General features: G+C 52.7%; 1 protein-coding gene across 1 annotated transcript in view; it reads right to left on the bottom strand.

Moving 5' to 3' along the window:
* Positions 1 to 2,348: 2,348 nt before the first annotated feature.
* KCNC4 (potassium voltage-gated channel subfamily C member 4) overlaps positions 2,349 to 10,045 on the bottom strand; it is a 46,127-nt gene continuing 38,430 nt past the window's right edge. The window contains exon 4 of the mRNA XM_043575809.1: positions 2,349 to 3,131. Coding sequence (XP_043431744.1) covers positions 3,112 to 3,131 — 20 coding nt within the window. The 3' untranslated portion in view covers positions 2,349 to 3,111. The remainder of the gene's footprint in view (positions 3,132 to 10,045) is intronic.

Here is a 10,045-nt window from a genome sequence, read left to right as displayed (position 1 = left end):
CTCAGTCGGTTGAGCGTCTGACTTCGGCTTAGGTCACGATCTCACAGTTTGTGGGTTTGAGCCCCGCGTCGGGCTCTGTGCTGACAGCTCAGAGCCTGGAGTCTGCTACAGATTCTGTGTCTCCCTCTCTCTCTGCCCACCCACCCCACCCCCCACTCACACTCTGTCTCTCTCTCCTTCAAAAATAAATAAACATTAAAAAAAAAAGGTTAAAAAAAAAAAGATGGTTCTCAAAGGATTGAGATCTATGGGGATCCCATAGATCCCATCTGTGGGGAGCAGTCCTATGGCCTCAATGGTTTGAAATGGGAAGTGAGAAGATTCTATTCCTGAGTTTGGGAGGATCAAGTTCTTAATTCTCAGGGACTTCTCAGCCAAGAAGCATTTTCCTGGATGTCATGTTCTCTCTTGGGAGGAGTAAAAACAGTCCATGGGACTTAATTCTTCACTTTCCCCCAGAGGGATGTATAAAGATGAACAGTCAAGACGCAAGCCCAGGCCTGCCGGCAATTCTGCTGGGAGAATCCAGCCAGTTTCCTTCCCCGATACACAGGGTGGTCTGCTCCAAGCTGGCCTGGTTCTAAGCTCTGAGGAAGTGAGCCTGGGGACAGAACCAGGACAGGATCTACATATGGGTTGGCGAGCCCGGGATCACACTCAAGAAGGCATAGCCCTCTGGCAATCTTTAGGCATCAGTTAGGATTGCATTTGGCTTTCCCTTAACAGAAACCCACGCTGGCTCACCCACATGGGGCTTTGAGTTTTCCATATAACAAGAAGTCAGGAAGCAGGGGAGGGGTGTTGTCAGGAGAGTCATGAAGGACTCAGATCCTTCTAGCTTCCTGCTCTGCTATCCTAGTTGGGGCTTTTCTTTTCAGGGTCGTGGGATGGCCCCCTTCATTCCCAAACATCTCTGTCTCACCCCAGGCAGGAAGAAGGGGAGGGGTGAGGCCAAAATGTAGTCTTTTCCTCTGGGGACTCTGCCTTTTATTAAGGGAGGGCCAGTCTTCCCAGAGACGTTTACCTCTATGTTATTGTCCAGCCCTGTAGGCATTTGCAAGTGAGCCAGAAAGGCCAGGTATTTCATCTGAACACATCATTGCTCCCACATCAGAGTGGTGTTCAGTTAGTAAAGATTAAGCGGAGAATGGATTCTAAGTGCACCGGGAGCGTCTGGGTGGTCGTGAGTGAACCACCTGATTTCATATCGAATAGACTGACCCTTGCTTTTTCACTCCCCACTTCTCAAAAACCTTTCATCATGCCTTGGGCAATGTATGACTTAGAAATATTGTCAGGAAGAACCACACTGACTTGTAACCGGTTCCCTGGGTGCCCCATCATGCCCCCGTGCTGGCCTGCGGTCCACTCTTCGAGTATGGGTGGCAGGAGTCAGGATGCCCGGTCCCAGGCTTTAGTTTACCATGGGGCTCTCCATGTCCTTGACCTACCTTGCGGGTACTTGAGGACAGCTCCAATTCATAAATAACCGGTGCCATCTGTGAGAAGCTGTGCAAAGGCTGAGGCTCCCCAGTGAAGCCACAGCACCCCCCCTCTGCTGTTCACCCTGACTCCAGGGGGGCACACAGCCCAGCAGCCCAGCAGCCCCAGAGGGCGCTGGATTTCAGCGTCCAGGAGACTGTGTGGGAGGCGTTCCCAGACAAGATGAGCTGGGGGCTGGCAGCGGGGGAGGCCCAGGGCTGGGGAGCTGGCTCTGCAATGAAGCTGTGACTTTCTACAGCTCCTTGGTGAATTTGCCACTTCTGCTCCAAGCCTCTTCCAAGGGGGATTTCCACAAGGTCTGTAGATTTTGCTCAAACTGAATTGAATCGATACTAAGTTTGTTCAAACCCTGCGTTAAGAATTTTTGTGCTGTCCTCATGACAGTAGCATAACATACTTGACCCTGAGCAGAGCTAATAATCACCTATGTGGATGATTAGGAGGACGGACGAGTAGTTTTTTGTGTTTTTTTTCCCTCATTTTCTTTTTTTTTTAATTGTTTTTTTAATTGTTTTTGAATGTTTATTATTTTTGAAGGAGAGAGAGAGACAGAGCGTGAGCAGGGGAGGAGCAGAGAGAAAGGGAGACACAGAATCCAAAGTGGGCTCTGGGCTCTGAGCTGTCAGCACAGAGCCGGATACGGGGCTCAAACTCACAAACCGTGAGATCATGACCTGAGACGAAGTCGGACGCTTAACTGACTGAGCCACCCAGGGGCCCCTTTTTTCCCCCTCATTTTCAAATAGATAGATAGATAGATAGATAATAGATAGATGATAGAAGTATACACACACACACACACACACACACACAAACTGCAGAAAATTTAGAAGTATCATGTTCCCGCTCTTCATTCCTACCATAACCCCAATTTTATTTAGGGTAGCAATGCGCCCAGGTAAAAGATGACATTTCTTAACCTTTCTTGCAACTAGCAAGTTCTAATGGGCTAGAAGTGTAACTTAGATGGGCTTTCAGGAAGATTCCTAAAGGAGAGAGGGGGGCAGACAGGGCAGGCACACATGCTTTTTTGTTCCAGTTTCTTCCTCTTTTTCGTGCCTGGAATGTGGATGTGATGGCTTGAACTCCAGCAGCCATCTTGGGTGTTTAGAATCGAACCTCTGTGTTGAAGGCAGTGATGCAGAAAAGTAGCAGGGACCTGCATCCCTGATGACTTTGTCCATCTGTCAAACAGTCCTGTAATGCCTGCCTCTGGACTTCTTTTATGAGAGAGAATGACTTCCTCTGCTTAAGTCACCAGGGTCGGGTCTCTGTTAACAACAACAAAAGTAATTCGTAGCTTGTTTAGTACCTGACACAGAGTGAGTGTCCAGTACAAGTCTGGGGCCGCACAGTTCTCTGGAAAGACCTCTGGGTGATGAGAAGAAGCATGGGCTGAAGAATCCCGTTCCTGTTTTGTCACCAGCTCCCTGAGTGACCAAGTCCGTGCCCTCTCTGGGTCTCAATTTATTTTCTGTGAGGCATGAGGTCAGGGTAAATGCCCCCTCTGAGAGCTTCTTTGGCTGTTATCTCTCTGAATCTGTGGACTGAACAGACCTGGGTACTCTTTTGGTTTTGTATCTTGCTAATTTTGTAGCAGTAGGTGGGTCATTTAGCCTCTTGGAGTCCTGAATTTAAAAAAAAAAAAAAATCTCAGTCACCTCGCTTATCAGGCATGCAGGAAATGTTTATTGAATGAATGAGGAAGGTTGGGGACCATGTCACCTGTCTGGTTGCCTCCCCAGATGATAGCAAGGATAAAATGAGCTAAGCCTGCACAATGCCGTCCCAAGAGTAGATCCCCGAAACTCAAATGCCTCCAGGACTGGGTTGACCTGGCCTCCCCCTGCCCCTCACAGAGCTTAGGTTCTAGGTATTTGCCAGGACTGACCTCTACTCAGGATGACCCTGCCACTCCCCCCCCACCCCCAAGCATCTTCCAGACTGCTTCTTAGATGGCCAAAGTCCCTGGGCGAAGGAACAGAGAAAGAACCAAACCAGTCCTATGCCAGATGTGAGGAAGAAGAAATAGAATCAATCCCTCCGTGAATGAAGTTCCAGAGACAGCACCCCCCGTCTCCCCACTGACCTCCTTCTGAGGATGCCAGGACTCCCGCCATCATTTGCTGTCAGGAGAGGAGCTCCCGCCATCCAAGGAGCTCCTTGGTTCCCATTGGCCCAGAGCTCTACCTGTGCTGCTGTTTCCCAACAGGAAATTCAGTTGCCCTGACACTCAATCTCCATAGCAACCCTTGCTTTTGAGACACTGAATGGAAACTGCTGGTGTGGGGAGGCCAGTAGCAGAATACTGATTTGTCCTGTGTCTGTAACCACGGCTGCGTCTCAATACCTTTCCAGATACCTAAGGAGCTAAAAATACATCTGGTTCTGTCTGGGGCTCTCCGCCCAGGCTAAGCATCTTAAAGTGCATCTGTGCTCTGACCTGCTAATATCAGTTACCTCAGGCAATTTGGGCCTGGGGGCCACGGAACGGGGCACAAGTCTGGAGGGGTCTGCTGGAAAGAAGAGAGACAAGTGAGCAGGGTCTCCGGAGAGGAAACAGGCGTTCCGGGGGACAGGCAGCAGACAGCACTAACTCCCTGCAGAGCGCCAGTGAACTTGTCAGTGCAACCCACGATCCCGGCATTTGGCCATTGGCTCATTCGACAACCGCGGATTAAGCCTCTACTCCATCCTGGAGTCCGTGCGGGGCGCTGGGATTACAGGCGTGAAGAAGAGAGGGCCCACGTGGGGCGTCTGGGCTGCTCGGTTAAGCGTCTGACTCGATTTCGGCTCAGGTCTTGATCTCACGGTTTGTGAGATCGAGCCTGGTGTCAGGCTCCGCACCGACAGTGTGGGGCTTCTTGGGATTCTTTCCCCCTCCCTCTCTCTCTCTGCCCCTCCCCCACTTGCGCTCTCTCTCGAAAATACATCAACTTAAAAAAAAGAGAGAGCGCACACGTTCCCTGCTCTCACCGGTTTACAGGATGTTTGAAATGGGGATTATCCCTGAAAGTGCAAGCCTACTACGTGTATTCCTGGATGCTGTCTCTGCTCTGCCGTGAGCCTCCCGGCTCAAAGATTATTTGGACTCGTAACCTGGGCAGGGTTTCGCCGCACGGAGTAGGTGGCAAGCTAACACGGGGCAGACTGCAATGGCATGGAGCTGAGTGGCATTGCCCCTGCCGCCGGGCCCGTCCCACCGGGGGCAGCCTCCCTCTCCGGGGGCCTCCCACACGCTCTGGCCAGCACTGCAGAGGGGGTGCTCGGGCTGTGAGGTACTGCATTCAGGATAGATAGTGACCACTCCACCGACACCTGTTAAGGCAGTTCAGGACAAAGCGACAGGTTGAATTACTTCCTAGTGTCCTTGGCAGGATTTGCAGACAGTCCTCCCCACCCCCCACCTCCTTCTTCCCGTAATCACTGCACATGTCATTCAATTACTCCTGCATTTCCCAGAGCCGGAAGCTGTGCAGAGTTTAGAGCAAGCGGTGCGTGCCAGGGCTGCTCCAGAAAAGCAGGTGCCACACGGCCCCGGCCCCAGTCCCCGCTCGAACCCCGGCCTCCGCCATAAGGCACATGGGCCACAAGATGGAGAGACGGGGTTACGCGGCAGGCGCCGTGCAGGCACAGGAAGATCCCACAGATGATGCACCAGGTCACATGAGGGTGCCACCACGACCCTGACTGACTTCTTGAGCCTCAGGGCCTCAGATCCCTTGGCTGGCTGTTTGGCCTGGAGCAAAGAAAAGGGGCTGGGCTCCTGGACGCATCCCAAATCCGTTGGGCCATCTGGCGGAGAATGAGAATGATTCCATGCAGCCTAATTCTCTTTTTTTGGCAAAGCAGCTCCAGATCTGCCCGACGGGGGCATCTTTGCTTTTGGTTCCCTCCTGCAACTCTGTGAGCAAAACAACACCCTGACTCCTTCTGCCCGGATCATTTCCTCCTTCGCCCGAGGGAGTAGCAGCTCTCTGATGGTTTTCCTTTCCTTTCCTGCTGGAGAAAGGATCCTGTGGCTACCTGGGGATTGCTCTGTAACTGACCACCTGTCCCTACTGGTGGCTTCCTGCAGGGCCTTGGGGTGGAGCAGGGACTCCACAGACCTTAGACGCTGCATGAACCCTTTGCGGGGGTTGGTGGGGGGGGGGGGCACCGGGACGGTCCTCTCTTGGACCAGGACCTCTTTGCCAGGTGCTGGTCTCATTCAGGGCTGCACCTCGGGTGCTTCCGACCACCTCTACCCTCTGACTCAAGCTGCCTTCAGAGCCCATCTAAAGACACCTTCCAGAAACAGAGTCCCAGCAGGGCCCTTCCCACAGCTCTGTGAGGGAAGAAGAAACAGTGGACAAAATTAGCTGATCAGGGATACCATTCCATGGCACTGCGGAGCCTATGCCCATGGCCTGGTTGAGGAAAGCGCCCTGTACCCAGGATCAAAAATCTGGGTCCTAGTCCTGGTCTTCCAGCGACCAGACAGCCACCTTAGCTGTGGCGAACCCCTCCGAATCTGTAACCCACCTCACCAGGTTTTCAGGAAGATTCATCCAACTAAGGGATATTCAGATGCTTTGAACAATAACATGGAGATGTGTGAATTTATTCAACACCTACTTTGTGGTTGGCACTGAGCTGGATGATATGGCAGACACAGAAATGGTGGCCTCCACCCTGAGGAAGTTTGCATAATCTGGAGCTGACGCCTCAGGGCCTCAGGGCCGCGAGCCTCAGGGCCGCGAGCCTCAGGGCCGCAAGCAGTGTGACCTCCCTGATGGTTGTTGTTCTTTAGGAAAGGCAAGAGGAGGCAGGAACAGGGTGGACATGTGACAGGTGTGAAACAGGCCAAGGGCAAAGTCCGTGCTCTTCTGGGCCGTTAAGTGTAATAGGAGATTGGGGAGGAGAGAAAAGGGGAGTATGTAGGGCAGGGTCCCAAGCATCCGGGAGGCCTGGTGAAGGAAGCCCATTTTGAGTCGGACTGCATAGATGGCCCGCGAAGGTATTCAGAGCTGGCTTCGGAGAGGTGGCTGAGAGGGTGGTGGGGGAGAAGGGCGCTGAGGGTGGGGGGCACATAGTGAGCCAAGGTATGGAGGCCCAGCTCTGAGTGACACGACGGAGACAACCCTCCCAGTGGGGAGATACGCTTGTGAACACAGGTCGGGCTTTGGGCTCCAATTTTAGGCGCGTCACTTAGCAGTCGTTTGTCTTGGACAAGCTTTGTTTGTTTGTTTATTTATTTATAAATGTTTATTTATTTTTGAGAGAGCACGAGTGGGGGAGGGGCAGAGAGAGAGGGGGAGACACAGAATCCGAAGTAGGCTCCAGGCTCTGAGCTGTCAGCACAGAGCCCAACGTGGAGCTCGAACTCACGAATCAGGAGATCGTGACCTGAGCCGAAGTCGGATGCTCAACCCACTGAGCCACCCAGGCATCCCCGTCTTGGACAAGCTTAATTAGCCTGTCTGAGTCTCAGGTTCTTCGCCTATGAAGACTTGCTAGCCATAATTATGTGCAATAGCTAGCGTGAGGATTATATTAGATCCGGGCCTGAATTTACGGCTCACTAGCTGCCTGACCCAAACAAGTGAACTTCTCTGAGTCTCAGATTTCTCATCTTTAGAGTAGGGATTATACCTCCTCCAAAGGATGGGGGTAGGATTGAAGGAGCTGATGTACGTAAACTATTTGGCATAGGGTAAACGCCCAGGGAATGGCGGAATGTGCCAGAACCACTGGAGGGAGGTGGGGAGTGGGGAAGTTGTTTGAGCAGAGGGGAAGGGTTTGAGCCAAGCCACCCACCCACATGAGTGTTCCATGTGAGGGGGAGCCCGGTGGGGAGCAAAGCCTCTCTCCATGCCTCTCCCAGGCTTGAGCCAGTGAGTTAACCAGGCCAGTAACCACAGCCCTGCAGGGAAGCTTTCATACCCTGGACCCAAATGATCAACTTAACGGCTTTATAGCAGAGGCAGGGAAGGAATTCAGAGAGGGCTCTCCTCTGGCAGCCGAGCGTGAGCTGTAAACCTCTTTTCTTTGTTGGAAGGAAAAAGAAATCATTTTAGTGAATTTCTTTTCTTGCAGGCACACTGAGTCACAGAGCCTGGACATCTTCTCCCTGGAGGAAGCCTCCGAATTCCCCCAGACACCCCTGCTGAGGCCTGGAAAGGTAAGTGAGCTCAAGCTGCCAGGGTCACTGGGCCCTGGGTGCCTGGCTGAAGAGTGGGGGTGGGGTACGGCAGGCTGCACAGGCCCCAGGTGACTTGGAACCACCCATCCCTTCCTGTGGGGTGCCTCCTGGGTGCTCCTTCCTGTGGCCAGTCCTTAGACCGCTACCCGGAGCACCCAGACAGCTCATCGTCACGGGCTTGGTCTCTAAGTCCCCCTGATGTGGGACCTCCCTTGGGCCTATGCAGTCAGGAGAGGCAGCCTGGCGTGAGCAAGAACCGTGGATCCAGGACAGAAACGCTAGCGTTAAATCTCCTTGTTTGCCTGCACGACAGGACAGTGTCCTGCCCTGCCTGTCTCTAGGCTCCACGTGCAGGCCGTTTGGGTTAATGTTGTCATCCTAACACCTTACAGACAGTCATGAATGCCCAAGTCGCTTACATGCTTCCTTCCCTCTTGGGTAAATAATCCCAAACCCTTGCCTTCCAATCCAGTTCAAGTCCTGTCCCTCTTTCTGCTACATATTTTCACGTTCATGGCCTGTGGAGCTTAAAGCCCTCTCACCAGACAGCCCCTAAGCCAGGCCGGGCCAGCGTGCAGTGGTGGGGAAGGACCTCACCGCGCCTAACATGGAGGTCCCACAGGGACTCTGGCCAAGAGTTCCCTGCCTTGCTGGCACTCCCTAAGACCCTCTGGTGGGAGTGGCTGCCGCCCTGGACACCCGGCGTTTTCTCTGTCACCTGTTACTGCCACCCCTGCCCTCCGTGCCTCCTGCACGGCACCCAAAGGCCGGAGAGTTAGCCAAGCCTCCAGGTGAGGCCAGTGCCTCCCAGCAATGCAGACACTTGGCTTCGGGAAGGAACAGCCACCCACGTCCTGCCCGTGGGCTTGGTTGAGCCTCCCAGAGAGGCCGCCGGCCTCTCCTGTCCCAGTGGCTGTGTCTGAGCACACAGCACTGCAGAAGCAGGTCTGACTTTCCTCTCTTCCCTCAGGTGCTGAGCTGGGTGCCTGGCTCAGAGCAAGTGTGGCCCTGATCACTGGGCTGGTTACAGGAAGGAAGGAAGGAAGGAAGGAAGGAAGGAAGAATTGTGCTAAAGGTCTCATCCCCTGAGGATCTGGTTTTCCTCAGGACATGAAATCTCTCCCAACACTGAAAACTCCTCCTCCCCTTCCTTGGGCCAGCCACGTGGGCATATTTCTCCAAGAGGATAATTCCATCTCTTTCCCTGGGAGTTTCCAACCCCAAAATGGCTCAGGCTTGCGCAGTGGTGCCAAATATGGCACACAGATTATTCTGAGCAACTCACAGCCTGGTCTTACACAAATAGTGAAGTAGAAGTGGAGAAGTGGATAATTCTGGTGTTCTCTTTCTTCGTGCCTGTCCTCCCTACCGTCATTGATTGAGTGAGTCACTCATTGATTCATTGATTCAAACTGTTACAGAGCGCGGGACACTGGTAGGTTCAGGCTATACACAGGGACCATGTGAGCTGTGGCCTGGGGAGTTTGCGGCCTGGAGGGAATTTGTCTGTCAGCCAGGAACACAAAGTGCAGGGGGTCTAGTTGATGGAAGGAAGGCCAGGGAAGCTAGGAGGAGGGGGAGGAGGCCGGGAAAAAAGGAGTTTGGTCTGGGAAACATCTGCAAGACAGTGTTTCATCTGATCTGAGCAAGGGGGATCCTTCTGCCGGATTCCTGCTAAGGTGTTGGTTGTTAATTAAAGAAAGTGCTAGCCGCCGACAGCGTTAAAGTGTGGCCCTTCCTTTTGACAACCGTATTTGTTTTCGTTGCCTGCTGCCCGGGAAGCGTGTGGCATTGGCATCAAGTCGACCTGGGTTCAAAACCTGACTGCCCATCGCTGTCTCTAACTTGGAGCAAGTCATTTGGTTTCTGGAATCTTCACTTGGTATAAACCGGAGAGTATCTTCTTCACCCCAAAGGGTTGTTGTATGGATTAAATGGGATGGCACATAGAAAGGGCTTAGCTCAGAGCTGGAACTGCACAGGTGCTCAGTAATGTGGTTTTGACCTCAGAAAATTAAACAAGCATTAATATGATCCAATTCTACCTCCGGGTGTGTTCAGAGGAAATGAAAGGAGACTCTCAAAGAAATGTTTGTACACCCGTTATTCACAATAGCCCCAAACCGGAAGCAGCCCAGGTTGGATGAATGGATAAACAAAATGTGATACACACACACACACACACACACACACACACACTGGACATTAGGCTTAGCCAATCACAAAGGGACAAATACTGCATGATTCCACTTATATGAGGCACCTAGAGTAGTTACATTCATAGAGCCAGACAGCAGAATGGTGGCTCCCAGGGGCTGGGAGGAGAGGAGAATGGGGAGTTGGTGTTTCGTGGGCCGA

Source organism: Prionailurus bengalensis, chromosome C1 (assembly GCF_016509475.1).
Source record: "Prionailurus bengalensis isolate Pbe53 chromosome C1, Fcat_Pben_1.1_paternal_pri, whole genome shotgun sequence".
In the NCBI taxonomy this organism is placed as follows: Eukaryota; Metazoa; Chordata; class Mammalia; order Carnivora; family Felidae; genus Prionailurus; species Prionailurus bengalensis.
This window is presented reverse-complemented; position numbering and strand designations above follow the sequence as displayed.